This window comes from Eleginops maclovinus, chromosome 15 (assembly GCF_036324505.1).
Source record: "Eleginops maclovinus isolate JMC-PN-2008 ecotype Puerto Natales chromosome 15, JC_Emac_rtc_rv5, whole genome shotgun sequence".
Lineage (NCBI taxonomy): Eukaryota > Metazoa > Chordata > Actinopteri > Perciformes > Eleginopidae > Eleginops > Eleginops maclovinus.
Window position 1 is genome coordinate 7099968 of NC_086363.1, and position 19555 is coordinate 7119522.

The 19555-nt window shown below is 39.3% G+C and overlaps 2 protein-coding genes across 2 annotated transcripts in view; both read left to right on the top strand.

Annotated features, from left to right (window-relative positions):
• Nucleotides 1-11061, top strand: part of LOC134877157 (uncharacterized) — a 63602-nt gene extending 52541 nt beyond the window's left edge. The window contains exons 4-12 of the mRNA XM_063902558.1: nucleotides 3847-3964; nucleotides 7149-7259; nucleotides 8527-8559; nucleotides 8676-8709; nucleotides 8807-8881; nucleotides 9117-9288; nucleotides 9889-10001; nucleotides 10108-10282; nucleotides 10706-11061. Coding sequence (XP_063758628.1) covers nucleotides 8548-8559; nucleotides 8676-8709; nucleotides 8807-8881; nucleotides 9117-9288; nucleotides 9889-10001; nucleotides 10108-10282; nucleotides 10706-10805 — 681 coding nt within the window. The 5' untranslated portion in view covers nucleotides 3847-3964; nucleotides 7149-7259; nucleotides 8527-8547 and the 3' untranslated portion in view covers nucleotides 10806-11061. The remainder of the gene's footprint in view (nucleotides 1-3846; nucleotides 3965-7148; nucleotides 7260-8526; nucleotides 8560-8675; nucleotides 8710-8806; nucleotides 8882-9116; nucleotides 9289-9888; nucleotides 10002-10107; nucleotides 10283-10705) is intronic.
• Nucleotides 11062-16195: 5134 nt separating this feature from the next.
• The window catches only part of LOC134877213 (glutamate receptor ionotropic, kainate 2-like), a 55166-nt gene continuing 51806 nt past the window's right edge, over nucleotides 16196-19555 (top strand). Inside the window, exons 1-2 of the mRNA XM_063902635.1 lie at nucleotides 16196-16254; nucleotides 16531-16627. The gene's annotated coding sequence lies outside the window, so the exon portion shown is untranslated. The remainder of the gene's footprint in view (nucleotides 16255-16530; nucleotides 16628-19555) is intronic.

The following is a 19555-nucleotide window of genomic DNA, read 5'->3' on the forward strand; positions in this document are numbered from 1 at the left end:
ATAATACAGAGCCGAGCTGAGTAAACATGATCCTCCGGCGTAATGAATCAGTTCATAGCACTTCCTTGACAACAGAAGCCTGTCGGGTATGAACGAAAACGCATGCATAAATATTCTCCCCGGTTAATATTTTATCAGTTGTACTCACCCTGCATACACAAGAAACACCGAATGTGATAAACCAGCATCCATCTGAACGGTGACCATATGTTGTTCAATTCTTGTTCCCTGTCAGAGGCGCTGCTTGCTTTTTTTTACAAGTCTCTTCTTCCAAGGTGATTAATCATAACTTCAGACACTACACTGAAACTTGATTCACCTGAGTGTTGTTTTTATTTGCTGTTTAGCACCTTGAAACTCCTGTAGTAAAAGAGATTCATTTAACAACTATTCTGCAGTATATTTAATTTGCAGCTGGTGTGAAACAAAAGCAGGGTTAACGAGTGTTTTTAGATAAGAATGGAGATATGTGGTTCTAATTAGACCACTGGCTATCTCAGTGGACCTCCTGTCACCACCTGGGCCCAAACACTGACTTTAATTACTCACATAGACAAGAGGATGTCAAGTGAAAATAGTAAGTGGGCTCCATGTGCATGCAGAAAGATGTGTGCTGCGGGAGAGCAGATATTGAGATGGTAGCATTCTTTAGACATGCGATCCATCACAAAGAGAGCGAAATTAAACTTTGAAATGATAATTATCTTAGCTGCATAAAAAGTTAAAAAGGGTACGTCTTTTTTTATACATGTGTATTTTTAGCGATAATACTCCTTACACTGTTGGTTGTTTTACCACTTTAGTCCATATATATCAACAAGTATTAGATTGATTGCCGTTAAACCGTGTCCAGACATTAATGACTCCCTCAGGATAAATCCTAATGATTTTAGTGATTCCTTGACTTTTCCTCTTGCAACACCATGAGGTTGACATTTGTGGTTTTGCATGAAATATCTCAACAGCTGTTGGATGGATAGCCATGACATTTGGTAGACACATCCATAACAACTCTTTGATTCAAAGTTCCATTATCAAGACAACATTTTAATTAGCCTAATAACTTTTTTTATGGCTAAATTCCTGTCAAACTAATGACTTTGCCATCGGCTTCGACTGAACTCTGTGTTTACTGCTAAGAAGGATGTCAGTTTTTATCATGTTAGCATGCAGCAATTAGTGTTTATCTCAAAGCACCGCTACAGCCTGATAGATCTGTTAACACGGCAACTTGTTTTGTTAAATAAGACCCTATCATTGATATTGGCTTCAGACTATCCTTTTAATGCTCTGTGGCAAAAGAACATGCTCTGTCATTTTTACTCAATGTTTATACTGTAGGCTTTTTTGTCAGTAACTGATAAATGTCAGCACCATGTTGTACAGCTCCATGTCAATACAGTGCTGCACCAGTGAGTTCCGGATAACTAGTGTCTACAGTTTCTCTGTCTGACAACACTGGCACACCTGTGGTGATTCACGATTACCCACAAGCCCAAGAATGGTAAGCGAGAGCAAGAGGCATTTGCTGTGTACTCGTCCACACTGGGGAGAAACCAGAAAGACAGAAGCAGGGACACAGATAAACAAACACAAAGGTGAAGTTTTCTTAGGGGGGAAAACAACAAGACCAAAAAACAAGACAACACTGCATTTTTCAACTTGTTGGTGGGTCGCATTTCTTCTCGGTTACCATAGTAACAGCCGTCCCCGTGGAGAAGGTTTCCGGCTCAACCCCGGAGGCCAGCGTTTGATTGAATGGTTGTCAGGATGCAAGATGAATGATGACATATGAGAGCCCACTGACAGCCTCACTTCAAACAGAGGCACAGTTAAAAGCAATAAAAGGTGTGTGTGTGTGTGTGTGTGTGTGTGTGTGTGTGTGTGTGTGTGTGTGTGTGTGTGTGTGTGTGTGTGTGTGTGTGTGTGTGTGTGTGTGTGTGTGTGTGTGTGTGTGTGTGTGTGTGTGTGTGTGTGTGTGTGTGTGTGTGTGTGTGTGTGTGTGTGTGTGTGTGTGTGTGTGTGTGTGTGTGTGTGTGTGTGTGTGTGTGGTTTGCACAAGTGAAGGTGTGTGGGTGGGTTAAAGATTGGGTCACCGGGTGCTGGAAGCTTTTTGCTGGCCCTGAGAAAAATATCAATGAATCCTCGCTGTTAATCTACAGTAGCTCCTCTATGCATACTACCACTATATATATACGTTTTGTGTTTCCTGCGGTTCTTATTTGACTGTATAATATCTCTAACAGTTATTTGCGAACATTTTCCGTGACCTGAACATCTGCCATACACACAGAGCGGCACATTATCAAAACGTGTGTCACATAAGTCTTATGTCTGTCTTGCCTTTATGCAATGTGAAGTTAATTTCCGATGATAATTAAAGCCTTTCCACATTTTCATCTTCTTACCTTCTACTTCACATAATTATCCTCGGGCCACTGTCTACTTCACGAAATTCGAACAGCTGGATACTGAAGACAAAGCCGCTTTCAAAGGACATAATGTGTACAGAGAGAAAAAAGACTTCGTTCATTAAAGGCACGTCTGACCAAATTACCATATGGTCACATATAGAAATGAATAACTTCCAACAAGTTCATTGTAACAGTATTTGAACTCTCGAGACAACATTATGGTAATACAACCTCTTTTTGTTATTAAATCTAGCACACAATCAGAATCGCTATTACCCTTAATAAGATGCAAAATGGGAGAAAAAAACAAATCAACATATTAACACCTCATCTGCTATAAACCTATTGTAGGCCTACCAGTGACTGGGAGAAGCAAGTGCAATCCAATAGCACGGGTTGTTCGCTCATGCTATGGTTAAGTTTATGACCCTTAACATCCTGTTTCATCAGAGGTGAGTGGGAAGCATTGGAGGGTCACATACAGTGCACCATAGTAGGCTTAATGAATCGTGAGTGCTTTTCAGCTGTGAGTCATTACAAATGGCCTCGAATCTTCCTGTTGCATTTAGCGCTAAAAAGCAGAGCTGTTCAATAAATACAAGAGTGTGAGGAGCATTTGAACCGCTATCTATTTTTCTAAGCAGTTCATTCAGGTTTAGGAGTTGAGTTTAGAATGAAGAATCTGTGATTATACATTGCATATCATGAATAAAGCATAATAATTGTTTAATAGTGGTAATAATTGACTAGCTATCAGATCCGTTCTTGCACAATTTTTTATTTGTAGGGATTCGTTTATGCACCTCTTTGAGAAAATGCTGGGCATGTACTGTCATGTCGGTGAATGTGTTTTTAGTTTTTGAAACAATAGCAATGTAAATGTTTTGGGTCATTGTAGCCGCCATACTGTATTTCTCGAGAACTTATTGGTTTGTGCTGGTGGATCAATTATTATACACATCTAACACTATCTTGTTTGTATTCTTAATCAAAAGTCTATATAAGGTGCAATTAGATCATTTCCTGGCAGAGAATTTGTTTTTTTTTAAAGAGTAGTACTAAGCAGATTTTGACCCATACACTGGTACACAAGTAAATAGCAAAAAATAAAACCAAATAAAATGTTCCCTCGTTAATTACTGACAATTTTCCCAGTCATCCGCACCAAGATAAAGAGAACACTCGTGCAAATTAGTCTTGACTCCTAAAGAATACACTCATCCTTCACTTGATCTCATCCTCACTGATTACACCACTCTACGACCATCTCACTACTTCCTGTATTAATTGGTAAAGCTGCATAATTAATGTGGTGGGCGTAAGGTTTATACCTCCTTGATGTTGTTAGATGAATGTAGTCAATAGGGCTGTGGAACAATCTCATAAAGATAGATCAAAAAAAGTGTGTGTGTCTAATATGCTGTTTTCTCAGAGCTTCGTCCATAAACACTGATGGCGAACAGAAAGTCTGCAGTCAGCTCCTTCACCACAGGAGGAGAGAGACAGCAATGATTTCCATGGAGACGGTGGAAGACAGAGAGCGAGAGAAGGTGAGAATGGGGGTGTGTGGGGGTAGAGAGAAAGAGGGAGTTGTGTGTATGTACGGGGGGGGGGGGGGTGATAAATGAGTCTACACCACGCTGTCATTTGTACTTTGGCATCCAGTCCAAAGCACAATTTAGTGTAAAATATTACACTGGCCCCTTCAGATGACAAAGTTTAATGTTGATGCATGAATAGACAGAGAGTATCCCCAGCTGCTATTGAACAGAGGGAGGTAGCCATTCTCCACAAAGGGCAATTAATTAGTTACACACTGCAGAGGACGGACAATGAAAAAGGGCAGAAACATGCTCTGGTGTTGTGTGTGTGTGTGTGTAACAACGACATGTAGACAAGTCAATGTAGCGATCGGTGAGGTTAGATCATTAGAAACACCTGAAACGAAAAGAGGTTTGGGACCAGCGTACAATATCACATTTTCATAATGCGTCGTATTTGTCTGATATTTATTTAAGGTGTGTTGGAAGCTTTTCTGAGAACGTTTCTGTCTGAAATGTGTTTCTCTTACTTCCAAGAGCAAAGACACCGCATGTTTGCGATTGTTTTTAAAGGGTTGGCTTCATTCTTCACAGTTTAGGGCACCTATGTTATTGTTGTTATGTTATTCTCAACATAAAATGTCACAGAGTTTTACATTTGTAGATTCCTTTTGTCAAACGCTGCACTGATCTAATAATATTTTTGTACGATGGCTCTAATAGGTTTAGTTGGAAGGGATTAATTTATCCTTCTATGAATAAATAATGTTGCACCCTTTCTGCTGAAGAAGTGAATAGGCATGTTTATGGTGTGTTTACAGCTGTTATTGTCGCCTGAATATTGAGCAAATCCACATTAAATAATGGAATTATTTAATGTGGATGGTGTTGTTATTTGATTATTATTATCAGACATGTCTCATCGTGAAAGCTTGTTCAAACAGCAGACACATTGCTTGGACATTGGTTTGAATAAGTACACAGACATGTCCTTTTTTTTTAAAAGCACCCAGGAATATCTTTACTGAAGGAGTTTAGTTTAACCTCTCAAACCGAGAGGGATGAACACAGGCGTCAATATGTTTTGTTACTTTGAGACAAATTATCTACGTTATTTACCCAGAACACCCAAACGCTTTCAAAAATAACTGAAATACCGGGTACTGGTGCTATGCACTAATTCCAGCCACTTGCACCTGAATCATCCTTTTATAATTAAAGAGAGAGCATGACGAGTGCCTTTAGCTGTAAAACACTGCCAAATTTATGTTTGGCTCATGGCATTCAACATGTTTTCCTGGAATAGGATCTGGTCGACATTCCAAGACATGTCATGTTTCATATTTATCGTCTCCTTCATCTTAGTATTGCATATCTTTTGAAAGCTGATACAAACACAGACTTCAGAGTAGCTTATTTCCTCAGGCTTTTTTTCTTATGTAGGGAACTACAACTGCATTATGTTGCATAACCCTGTGTCGTCCAATCACAATAAGTTGACCTTGATCCATGAACCATGTCGATGCATTTGCAGTAACTGCTACAATAATGTGAAGGTTAATTGATAGCTGTTTGATTGCTTTGTGAGAGTAGCTGTTTTAATCGATACTCTTCTAAGTACAATAAGTACAATGACCACATTTAGTGGAATAGTTATAAACCCACAGAGAATTACCTGACTGTGCAGTTCTCCTCAGCTACACAGAGCATGTCAGCATCTTTATCTTTTTGGTTTACGGCCAAAATATTTGCTGTTTATGTTCTTTCCAGCAGCTGCAATGTGAAGTTTCCCATCAGGCCGCTGCTTTTAGTGAAAAAGCTCTCATGAACCTGCCTTACTAATGAAGTAGAGGAATGTTAACTGACACCACGAATGCACTGTATGTAGGGCAGTTTCCTAACTGGCTCTCCTGCTTATTTTTTCCCCCCACTAACCTGAAATCTGACTGACACATTCAGCAGCATTTTTCATCCCCTGTACTTAAAGTATCTTTGACAATCAGCCCACCAGGTTTGACTGGAAAGAAGGGCTTTCAGAAGTTGTTTTGTACAAAATCAAGTTGCAAGCAAGCTTGACGTATCAAATAACTTTGAGCTTCTATGTTAATGTTGTATTCACATTGAGTGTACCACTGACCTCAAGTTGCCCTTTTTTCTCTGGTTAATCAACAGACCTTTGATCAAAATCTTAATTGAAACAACTATTCTAGAATAAGTAATATTGTAGAGAAGTCAAAAATCATTGACTGTGTGGCAGTGGATAATGCTTAAATCATTTGTCTAACCAAACATTACAAATAATGTTCACAAATTCACTGCTGCCTGACTGTTCCTGTGATAAAGATTGTATAGGGTAAAATAAGTATATAATTTCCTGGCAGGGACTTTGTTTTGAAGTGAGGTCAGGTACTTGAATGACAGCAGTGTAACATGGCACCTGCGCTAATACAGAGACATATAAAGAAAGTAAGAGGAAACCAATCTGAGATTTGGCCTCAATAAGAAACAATGCAGGTGTAGGATACATGCGTCCTCTTGCATATCTGTTTCTGTGGGAAACAGTTAGTATGTATAGGAGGTCTAAAGTGACCGCAGAAGAATGGTGGGGTTGAACACCTTATATCACAATCTGATGAAGGACCCAAATGCAGTTCTTGGAAAACCCAGGAATATTGGTAATTGACTTTATTGCAAAACTTGACCAGGGGGGGTACGCAGAGCAGTAACAGCCGGATGAAGGTGCAGGCAGACGAAACAGCCGGGTTGGAGGGTCAGGGAGCAGGGAGCAGGCGTGGCGGACGGGCAACGTAGGTACAGGCAGGATCGAACAGCAGGCAAGGCAGAATAGTCCAAGGACAGGCAGGATCAGGGAGCAGGCCGAGCGGGCCGGTCAGGGGCAGGCGGGGACGAAACCAAATTAAGCCATCTGGGAACAAAAGCCGGAATAACTTGCATGAAGGGGAAGTAAGATCTGGCAATATGTGTGTATGTTTGATGAGGGTTTAAGCAATGTGACTGATACTGTAGGTGCAGTCGTGAAAATTAGGGAGCAAAGAGTGTGTGGTTAACAGGTGAATGGAAAACTACTAGGTGAATGACAGGTGAGTAATGGAGCAGACCTATCTCCAATTATTGTTTCTCATTCTAGGCGTATCCCGTTCAGTGTTTTTGAAAACTGCATTGTTATCTATAGGTGAGTTGAGCATGATTCCAGTTAGGCCGAATACTTCCTCCTACAGCTGTATATATAAGGAGACAGGAGAGCACTTCATACACCAAACTGTTCCACTGAGAGGTCCTGCTGGTGAGTCTCTTTAGAAATCTAACATGCATCAATGTCTTTTCTGAACTTCATTTTTTGAATTTCATGTTTTTCTTCTAACTATTGATGTTTTAATGAAGTGATTTATGTTGGATTGTGAATGTATTTAGTTTACATGCTGATTAAGCATTCAAGTTCAAGTACTAACTACTTCAGAATACTTTTAGCAGCAGAGATTATTCCACTATGAAAACGTTCAGCTCTTTAAGGAGACGATCGCAGTGACTCGTCTCTATCTTTTTTACTTATTCAATACCTTTTTTGACAATGTAACTCAAATGAAGGAACCTTAAAATCTAATTTGTAAATGCCATTCCTGCATCATTCTTTCATTTAAACTTTAAACATGAACTGTTACATTTGTACTTAGCTTTCTGTTATCTTTTATAGGTTTTTTTTTATGTTGACAAACAATATTTGTACAGTGAAAAAGGAACTTTAAACAGTTACACAACTTGAACCTGCTGACAGCAGGTTTTCATTTTTCATGCATCATTGTAGGTTTCAAACGTGGTTCGGCACTTGCAGACTTTTACTATAGAGTCAAACCAAATTACACATTGTGCCACAAAATGGCAAGAGGTGACAAACACTCCAACCCCCTTCATATTAACTTCAGTGTGAACTTGAACAAGGCATTTTGGAGGGATTCTGAAAGTAGTTCCCGGCATTAAAAGAGTTCCAGATGGACGCGTTGAGAAGGATTCTCCCGTTGTTCATGACAGTAACAGTTCAAACCTGTTGTTACATTTTAAAGAGTAAAAAAGTCACTCTAGCAAGAAACTAAGGATGGACCTTTTCTATTTAAATAAAAGTGCTTATAGCTTCAACCATACTTGACTTTTTCCTTTGTCCAACAAAGATAGTTATTGAGAATCACAACTCCTTCACATCTTAGCTCAATTTCTCTAAAACTCCCAATTAAACTTATTGTATTGTTGATTCTTTATTTTGCATCCTTCATCCACTTTCCAAATATGTATATTACTTAAGATACTTTAACCAGTTTTTTATCTATTTAATATTCAATATTCTCGAGAACTCTTTCATTTTCACATCTTTCAAACATTAAAAGTTTTATATACATTTCAAACATGATGGGTATTTTAGCTTTTCATCGACATTCATGCTAATCTTACCCATTCCCAATCATCCAACAATTCTTTATACTTTACTTCTACTTTTCCTCAAACACATTTTGATCATGCTCATGTTGATTTAAATTCCTTATTGCCAACTTCCCTTACAGTTGTGTAGATCCTCTGCAACCATGATAAAATTGGTATGTATGACTTTGGATTACCTTTCCATTTATTCTATGTAGATTTGCAATTTCTGCATATGCAGTAAGTCATAATCTGTGATAGTAATCTTTGTACTTTCTATTTCCTCTGATAGTTATGTGTTGCCATTGTTGCAGGGTTGTTCTGGGGTAGGTTTATTATAAAAAATTGCATGATCAGATTTGTATATTACCAGAAATATACATAAGTCACAGTTTGTAACATGTTTCTCCTAACCCTTACCAGAAAGCCACCAGCAGAAGCCCGGTAAAGTCTTCCTTCCAGTGAAGCCCGATAAAGTCTTCCTTCCAGTGATGCCCGGTAAAGTCTTCCTTCCAGTGACGCCAGATAAGAAATCCATCAAACCATTCAGTGGCTCCCTTTGTTTAGAGACATTTCTGACATTCATCCTTTGGTTTATTTTTTATACTATATAGAACTTCCCTGCGACTATCCCAACCACATTCGTAATCAAACCTATTGACACAACATGTGCTATTTCAGTATGTTTTACATGTATTGTTGCTTATTTATCTCATTTTATACCTTGGTCCAGAATGCTGGACTGACTGGTTTGACAGAGATAACCCCTCTGGATCTGGAGACTGGGAAATCTTATCCCATCTTTACAAAGAGAACCCGGGCAAGATCTGCTCTAAACCGCAGGATATCGAGACCACGACTCTCTCTGGACTCAGTGTGGCTGCGGCAGGGGAGGTCATTTTTAAGTAAGTGCTGAAAAAGTATGAATAATTTGAATGTTTGATGTAATGGTTAATACTGTATTCTACTGAAAGTGTCTCTTAAAAGTTGCTACTGCATGTGTTTGTTTTGGTGACACCAAATTATATTCACGCATAATACTTTGCTCTATTGACTAGCCATGTACTTGGTAACCAATGAGCAATTGAGGGTTCAGTCAGTTGCCAGTCACAGTATTGTATAGTACTGGGTATGTTTTAAATCAATTATCTTTCGCAATAAAAGCATTAATTGTGTTGTATACTATACACTAGTAAAAAAAAAAACACTGACTTTGTGAGGCTGTAATTAGGAATAGTGTTGAATTGATTTAAATGCTAATGTTCGACCCTGCCAAGTGATTACAATTGTTCCTGCGGGGGACATGAATGTGTTTATGCCATCCAATCTGTTAAAACACTCAAAACCGCTCTTCCTGGTTGCACTGGAAGAAAAGCCTAAAAAATAAAAAGCATTTATCCTCCCGGGAACAGGAAATGTCTGTGTGTGTGTATGTGTGTACATGGCACCCAATCAACATTTGTTTGAGATATTTCCATCTGGACTCAACTTTGTTTTGTTTTCAGAAATGACGTCACTTCAGGATTCATCTGCAGGAACAATGATCAACCCAATAAGAAGATGTGCAGTGACTACCGTGTTCGTTTCAGCTGCCATCCCCCATTCTGTGGTGGAGGAGGTATGAGCACACCACACTGTATACGCACTCTCTCATTGTGCATTAGCATTCATTTAGAAGAGCTTGCTAACGAGTCATCCTCCCACTCTTTTGTTGCTCCTTGCAGTGTGCTGGACCAAGTGGTATGACCGTGACAATCCCAGTGGCACAGGGGACTGGGAGCTTTTGTATAACCTGAGAATTGCTTACCCAGGACAAATCTGTGACTACCCTCTGTCCATTGAGGTTGTTACCACTGACACAATGACCCCAGCCATTTCAGCAGGGCAGAACTTCCATATGTAAGTTGCCTCATTAAAAAATATGATTATTTTACTACCAACATCCCAGGAATAATTCAGTTTCTGAAAATTAAAAAGTCTTTACAAATCAGCCACATGTGCTGCCTGCATCTACACCTTTAACAGAGAATATAAACTCATAGACATTTAATTTATATTAAAAGACATTTTAATGATTTCAAATGATTATTTTATTGGATATCTGAGATATTTCATATTTAAAAACACCTGACATCAAGAAAATAATGATAATTAAAGGGTGAAGGAGGTTTATTGGAACTAGCATCAGTTTATCAGAGCCAGACATGAATTATGCTCTTAGCAACATATCTAATTAAAAATATGTTATTGTTTGCTTTTCAAATTGGTTTTCTTTATTTAACTATCGAAGTGATTCACTTAATAATTGGAATTTTTTTTCAGCTTCAATCCGACCCACGGATTTGTTTGCCGCAACCAGGACCAGAAATCAGGCATGTGCCGTGACTACAAAGTTCGCTTTGGGTGCCCATGCAAGAATTAAGCTGCAACTCCACAGCAAACATCCAACAAGGATATGAAGCTTTGTTTGCTTTAAATGTTGTCCTTTTTTCTTTACCTTTCTATTTCATGTCTTACTTTACCTGACGAAAGAAGTTCAATAGGCCGACATGTTGACTTGTAGCAGGAACAGGACCGTGAAGCTTTATCAGCTGATTAAGACTGAGCTTTAGTTCGGAGTATGTGTTACGCCTGTACTTTTACCAACATGTCTTCTGTGGTAACAATGCTTCATGTGCTTTATCAGTTGTCTTTTCTTTTTCTAGTGATTATGAAATCATTGTCTTGTAATGTAGGAAATAAATCCACATCAAACGGCAATAAAACTGCTATTAATGCGCAAATCCCTTTTGTCATTAAGTTTTACTCTTAGCCACGCTGCCCAGCTTATTAGGATTGTCCTCACATGCTTAGATGGAGTTGTAATTGGGAGTGAATAATGCAAATGTATGTGTTTTCAACATATGGTTGGAGTTGATATGATATGCAGACAGTAGGAGGTGCTCAATAGCATTTTAGCAGCAATGTGGGAATGAACAAAAAAGCAGTGAATCTGAATGTTATACTCACATACACACATGAACTAACAGGCTCACATGGATTTAGTCTTTCTTTCTCAACCTAGATTCACGTCTGTCTACAAGTGTGTGTTTTCAGAGCAGTGTCCTCAAACACTCTGCACTGACCTGAATCCCACCTCTGTCATGTCTTTCATGACACCCCCACACTAGATCCTCAAATGTACACACACAAGCACTACAGACACACAGGCAGTGAGTGGAGCAGGGAGGTACAAGGTGATTCCTGTTCCCTTCTACAGCATCAATATTTTCTTGGGAGATAAGCACTTGTGATAGTAGCTGTAAAGAAACCGCAGTGTATCGTACAGATTTGAAAATCAGGGGTAGAATATTTTTTTCTCATGCTTTGGGGAAAACCTGTGTTCTGCAGATGCTTTCACTGCATCAATACTGCCCTTTTGGTGGCATTTAGTATCAAGTCTGTCCTCCAGTCAGACTGTGTTAGCAGAATAGGAGGAGAAGGGAGTAAACTGAATGCAATCTGGGAAACTTTTATGATAAAACTGAAGAGGAGAAGTACAATTTAATCTGCACTGAACTGAAGTGATACAGAAGTGTTGAAGCTTCGCAGCATTATGGTTTTCTATTCTCTTCCATTAATCTCCCAATATTCCATGGCTGTAAAGGCCTATTTATAGACCAGGGGATGATTAAGTGAAGCACTGTGCCACACAGGGAACCAAGCTCATTTTCTTTTTTTTCCATCCCCTCTCTTCCTTACTCATTCTCTACCTACTTCTATTTCTTTCCCTCCCTTGACGACTTTATCTTCTTTCTCTCTATCTTCTCGCTCTTTCTCTCCGTCTTCTCTTTTCATGAGCATATAGAGTATGTTATACACCAACCTCCTTTTACATGGTTCGGTTGCCAGTGAAATTCTGTTAGACTCGAGGGGGTACGGATAAGTCCTTTAATTCCATTTTTTTCCTGTTAAGCATTTGACAAAAGGGTTTATGGAAGTGTTAATTGTTATGAGGCTACAAGAGGAAGAGTGACAGCATTAACAAGAGAGGATAAAGCCCCATCCAGCATGATTTCATCACTGACTCAAGGCTGAAGGGTGTCCATTAAGTGGAGAAAAAGGGGGGAAAATATGCACAAAGAGATCCCACTTCTGTACTTTCTGTTGCAAGGTGTCCTTGAGTGGAAGTGGAGCACTGCAAGTGAAAAGGGTTAAGCTCATTTTCATGTGTACAGACATGATTAATGGGGAGATGAAAGGAGGAGAGGAGAGCAGAAGAGAGGAAAGGACTGACCTCGCCCGGCTCAAGACCGGCCTCATTTCATCACCTCCAGAACAGTGAGGGCATAAACGAGATCAAACCCTTCCTTATGTTTCCACACTGACTCTCTATCTGCTGGTCTCCATCCAGATTTTTCCCTTGGTTTTACAGAAACTTAGGTGGGATCATCTTATGGCAGGGTGGGTCTTGCTCATGGCTTACTGTAGCTGATGAGGACCCTTGTAACAAGTATTTGTATATTAAAACCACTGCAAGGATTTGATCAAGGAAGAGAAAGCACAGAAAGTCCTTCAGAAGACGTGAATACAATAAAATGTACATGTCGCCTGCCAAAAAAGCATAAAACTTCTGCATATAATTGGGAGCGGATGACTCAAATTCTATACTGAGAGTTGCAACCATTTATCTCTTATGAAATTCATTTGAGTGATGGCATGTTTAAAATGAGATGTCTAAGTATACAAGTTTGGAATTTAAACTGAATGCATTGCATCTCATGTCCTTAATCCCTAGCAGTTCTTTGCAACCAGTGCTTGACAGATTTGTCAGACTATTTAGTATGTCTGTTTATATGTCCAATATATTTTTGTACCACTGCAGTCTTGGCAACTCATGAACACACTCAAGCTGTAGAAGGCACAGTCCACGTACCTTGAGTTATTTTGAATAAATCCCCAACCATGCAGTTTGATATTTCTCAAATTCATGCTTCCAATGCCATTTAACATAAAGACCCACATTTATCACATCTATGGAGGTTTAAATTTGATTCATGCTGAATTATGTGTAAATGAATAGCTCAACCTACATCAGTACTCTCTGTGGGTAGTGAAACAGCAACTTTAAATCCCTCTTACCAAAGTAATATGAGCCTGAAAAGCCATTAGAGCATGACTCCTGAGAGATGAACAAGACAGAAGCGTTATGCCTGTACCTTTTCCGGAAGGTGAGAACAATACCAGGCTATTTTCACTCTGACAAGCCATATTAGTCGTGCCAGCTTTTGCCTGGCGGCAACTCCTGCGTGATATCTGTCTGGGACATTTTGTTTCCAGTCACAGTAGCTGATCCCTTGATTGAAAACATTGAATGCTGAGAGGGTGTTATCCCTGTTTGGAGTTTCTGATCCTCGATGTCTGAGGCGACTGCTGCGCACTTTCATTCCCTGCTGCAACAGTTGATCCCTGGATCTTTGTGGAAAACAGAGTGGATTGCATTACTGAGATGGAAACCCGAAAAAAGGTCAGGGATGTGTGCTTTCTATAACGCCTCCCTGAGAAGACTTTTTCAGGTGTGTAACTGTTTTCATGCATCAATTCATTGGTGTTAACTCAGGTCTATATTTCTATTATTTAATGTGTCATTGAGTTGGTTCACATTTACAGATTTTTTTCATGTCTCTTTTGTCAGTGGTGTGTAAAATCCTGAAAATTAGATCAAGCCCTAATGAGTCACTAATAGGCACCAAGAGAGCCCGTTAACAAAGCCCCAGATGGATGTAAATCAACCGTGCGTGTCCGCTTTGTGTTTACACTTCCATGTCTGGCTTGGAGCGGCCCTTCTCTTACTCTATTTCATGGACACAAAAGATGGAGATGTCTTTGCAAAACAGAAAAAGTTTATTGGAGGCTTTCCTGTATCAGATCATGAAGCCTTGTGAGTCTTCTTCTATTCTCCAGTCTCTCTCTCTGCAGGCAAACCCTTGGCACAGACTATTCCATCGGGGGAAAGTCACTTTTTGCAAGCGTTGCCAAGATTTCTATTTGATGGCCAAAATGTGTAGGCAGACAGATGCATCTGTCCACATTCTGTCTATTCCTCTATTTCAAACTTTCTCTCCGGGGTCTCTATCAGTTTTTCTCTCCCTCTCTTTCTCTCTCTCTCTATCTCTAACACACACACATGTAAGCACACACACATAGTGGGCTGTTTCCTCGTCGTTCACACAGAGAAATGCCCTGTAAGGATGTCCTTATCCTGCAAACCAGACTCTGCTGGATGCTCTGTAATAACAACTCCAGCCTTCCACCATCCAATCAGCCTGACGCACTGCTGTGTTTGTGTGTCTGTGTGTGTGTGTCTGTGTGTGTGTTTTTGTTGTTGTTGTGTGTCTGTGAATATGCATGATTTATTCTTAAGATTTTAGACCACAAAGAACAGAAAGCATTTATATTCCTGACAAGAACAAAGACCTAAATAACTCACACAATAAAAAAACAACAAAAAGTCTTTTGAGTTGTTCTTCTGTTCAGGGGTTATTATTTAAAACAAATATATAAGCACATTATATTTCTTTCATAAATAATGCTGTTGAAATTGGAATAAATGTTCTAAGAAATGTAAATACAATTGAAAAAATATAACTTATAATTTATACTAATACGTGCTTGGAACATGACAGGAAAGACGGAAATGGATAAAGCTTCAAGTTTGAGAAGTTTTGAGGACTTTATGACTTTTTGCACATCAGAAAACTGGGTCAGTTTTGTGATCCAATGTGAAATGTTATTTATCCAAACAGTCTTCAGTTACCACAGACTTGTAATGCCCAGCTTTCAAGGTTATGTGTGTATTACCCAAAATGATGGGTATTTCTTTGAAGTGGCATTTAAAGCACGGTACCGATATCTTATAATGAAAACATCTAGGGTCAATGTAATCAAGTTTTTGTAATGTTACATTTTTGGGCCTTTATATCCAACTTCTGTGCAAAAAGATATGGGTCTTTTAGGACCATTAAACATAATCCTTGTTGGTAGCCGTGTTCATTCTTGTTTGAAATTGCTTTGCTATCTTTGACTAAAACTAATTTAAAATGATGGATTCAGCGAGTGAAGTAGATTTAATTTAAGATATACAGTGTAAGTAAAATCTGAACAGGCGCCAATTTTAACCCGTGGTCTATGAACCCAAACCTGTGTGTCTAATAACACTCACGATGGCTCAATTCTGCAAAGTGAACCAGTACACCATTACAGTACAGGAGCATGCACTATAACTGGGCATAGAACTGCAAATATAATTCAAATGAAGTTTGTATTAAAAGTATTGACATTGTTTTGTTCTATTAAAATATCAGCTGTTTTTGTAAAACACAGTTTTTTGAAGCTTATTGCAATTATTTACACACTCAAGTAAAATGTGTTGTATGAGACACTTTCGGGTTGATTATGCCTTCTGAGCCAGTGGGTCAAATGTATCCATCCATATTGGTATAATTACAGATCTAGGCTCTTAAATCACCAGTAGGGATTTTTACTTTAGTAATTAACTGCTTAAGGTGCACTGGACGACTTCAAAATATAAACAAAGACACAAACCCTAAAACAAACTAACAATGTAACATATCAAATGAACACATTTCTTTAATGACTGCTGTTAATGTGATCACATTGTTTGTATCACGTGACAATTGTCCCGCCTACAAGAAACCTGATTGGACAGGCTCTTGAATTAAACCAATCGGTGAAAAGTGTTTGTCTTCCGTCTCAAACTTTTCAAAACTTCATTGAGTAGAAACCTTACAAACTCAGCAAAAAAAACCCGGTAAATTCCCTACGAAGATCTCGGGAAGCAAATAATGATTTGACAACAGTCCAGTCGTATGGTTGGTAGGCAGTATGACGTAGTAATAAGTGGTTTAATTTTGCGTTAAATGGAGCTGGGACAAAAAAACCTAGCTTGTGTTAGCTCAAATGTACTACCTGAAGGATCAATAGGAGGCTATAAATAACGCCACACTTTATAACGGTTGGCAAACTGTGAAGGCATTTCTGTTTCTCAATGTTAGTTTGGCTTGGTTTATAGTTTTGCTGAAGTAAGAACTTTTATCTCTGTTGAAGTTGAACCTGTTTTTAATGATTTGCTGTCTTTTTGTCTGCAGAACGAAGTTGGAAACACGTCATTATAGTTTCTTGGCAGATCTGTATTCCTACATGATATTGGCATACTCTTAGGAATTACCACTACGAGTCAAGGCAGTAAGTTTATACTTGTTGTATGGTGATGCACATTTTTTTCATAATGCTCAAACACTTCTATAGTATTGCAATATATTTGGTCAATACAGTTATGACAAAAGACAATGATACTGCCACATAAGTGACACTCAGGATGGTATATGACTTTTATACAGTCTATGAACACAGAGCATTATATTACTGACAGTACACTGCATTGTTTCCATGCTGAACATATTTTCCCTTTTTCAAAAAGTATTACCATTGTAGACACAAGTTACAGATGGCTGTCACAACAGTGTGCAGCTCCAGAAGTAAGCCTGCCTGGCTGCCTTTGCTGGAGGGGGGGATTTGCAGGCATCAGTCAGCACTAACTGGAAGTGACAGTGTGCAGAGAGGTCCTAATTACTGTCTCACTTGACTAATTGTTGTCTCTGAAGAATGTATTCCCACTGAGGTCCCCGGGATCGCACTGACAGCACTTCTCAAGACATATAGGACAGCACTGACACGGACATGCATTTATGTTTGATGTATTTGCTGAAGCATAGCCACAAGTGGGAAATGTATATATGTTGATCTCAAAACTGCCTGAGTCACTAGGCTTGAGTGAAGCCTGTATGTTGTGATGCATTTGGACAAACGCTGTTACTGTGAGAAAAAGAGGCAAGTTTATAGGTTTGTTTTTTGTTGTGTGAGTGCAAAACGAATAAGTGTCTGTTTTTATAGGACCTCTCTTCATCTTGCCAAAATGTAAAGACATCCTTAGCTACAGTCATTCTGACACAATGGTCTGATAAAGTGAGACCATTGTTGGCTTTCTGGAGCCAACCATGTTCCTATAAACTTTTAGAATTCAGAATAATGCTGTAGAGTTGAGCCTTTAGTACAGGGCGACTGAATTGAATGAATGTCTTCTCTTTCAGGGTCTTACCATTCAAAGTGCATCAGCTTCTCGTTTCCATGGTTTCTCTCCCTGTGCCAATGCTATCTTTCCACCAGTCTGCCTGTGCGAGAGAGTGAACGAGGGCGGGAGAAACTGAGAGAGAGAGAGAGAGAGAGAGAGACAGAGAGAATGACAGAAGGCTTTTAGCAGTGGTTATCTCTCCTTTGCATAAAGTCCCCTTTGCATTACCCAGTGCATGAATGGTCTCTGAATAAACACACCAGCCAGCTCATGTGGAAGCCTCCCTGGGTTACAAGCAAGTGGGTGTGTATTAAGTAATCTAATTTGTGGTCTCCTTCAAAAATGACACGGTTTGATCACAAATGCAAAAAAAGGAAAACATCTCCCAAATGGTATTTTCCTTTTTGTCACAACAAGCTAAAGGAGCAAGAATCATTTTGACATCATAATGTAGAAATTCACCGTTCCCATCACCTCCTCTTTTCTAGCTGATTTACAAACTCAGTAATGTTACTCTGACTGGTGTACCCGTCAGTGAATCATGGGTTAAACTAATCTACAAACAAAAAAATTGAGACTTGAAGCATAGGTGATTATTTTATCCTCGAATGCCCTACGCTGAGACACAGACGATGTACAAAACGGTGTTCATCAATATTAGAAAATTAAGTCAGAACAATTTGTGACAGCCCTAATTCTATTCTGCAAATTAAATTTGGGGAACATTGAGTGTAGGGACACCTGAGGGCTTTTCGTGGTGCAGTTCCTTAGTATTTAGCCAGAGGGCGCTGTGACTTTAAGAGGAAACCAGCATGTTTGTCAGTTGATGTCTTCTCCCTGGGCTCAATAAGCATTCCTTTCATGCTGTGTGAAGCTCTGCTGACTTATACTGGAACCCGGAATTTCTCCATAATTATGCTAATGGTCCAGATGGTGGCATGATGAGTGCCATTCTCTTTGATATTCTCACACTGCAGATTGCTGGTGTGCAAACCCACGCAAACTGACACACGTTCAAAGTCAGTGTTCACACCACCTACTTGATCCCATGTAATTACTTTGTGTTTCTTTTAGCTGATACAAGGGTCCTCTTCACTATTTAATGCTTTCACTTTTACACTATTTGTGAATGGGGATTTGACAGTTCTGTTAATGCATAATGAAGTATTAGCCTCCAATAGAAGAGAGGGAAGGTGTTAGTCATCTTATCCACACATTAACTCTAATTTCACTATTCTGCAGTTTCACAACAATACACCACACAGGAAGTTAACAGCATTGTAAAAAGAGGAATATAACATGATTGTCACTCGAAATATATATGTAACCACACTCTATGGCCATGCAGAAATATTGTACTGACTTTCAAAGTATTTCTACTACACACACAGGCAATCCATTCACACTTTAGTCACACAATGACTGTGTTCATCGAGGCTTTGGACTCTGGTGGCGCTGATCAAAGCCCTCCTTTCACATCTCCGTTGGGATTAAATAGCCCTCTTGGGGGGCGGGCGCATCACTGTACCTATAGCTCCAGCTGATGCACTGGCCCATGAAGAGCTGCTCATTGGAGGCGGATGCTGATAAGGTTCATGTAGTGTTGAATCAATATCATGTAGACCCACGCAAAAGCTGCAGATATCCATCTTCTCGGCGCATTGCCTCCTATAGGATACAGCCTCAATTGAACTCGCTAATCAGATAGAAAGGAGATAGGCCCATTTAAAATCTCTAGAGGATATCTTTCCCTGTGAAATATAAGCAATAGTGGAGCTTTGCGTGCATGCCACACACACCTTCACATCGGAGGATGGCTCACACTCGAGAATAGTCTGTTGCTGGAAGGCTTTCATGTCTAAAGTGGAGTTATTTGCATAGGTTAAATATTCGCGCTTTTCAGCAGCCTCTGTCGATATGACGGATTTACTGTTCTGCCAATTTTAATTCCTTTCATCCCACTCCTCCTACATTTCTGAAAAGATGGTGAAAATGGTTGAAAGGTTGTTGCTTGAAATCCCGTAAAGGAGGTTTAGAAAGGA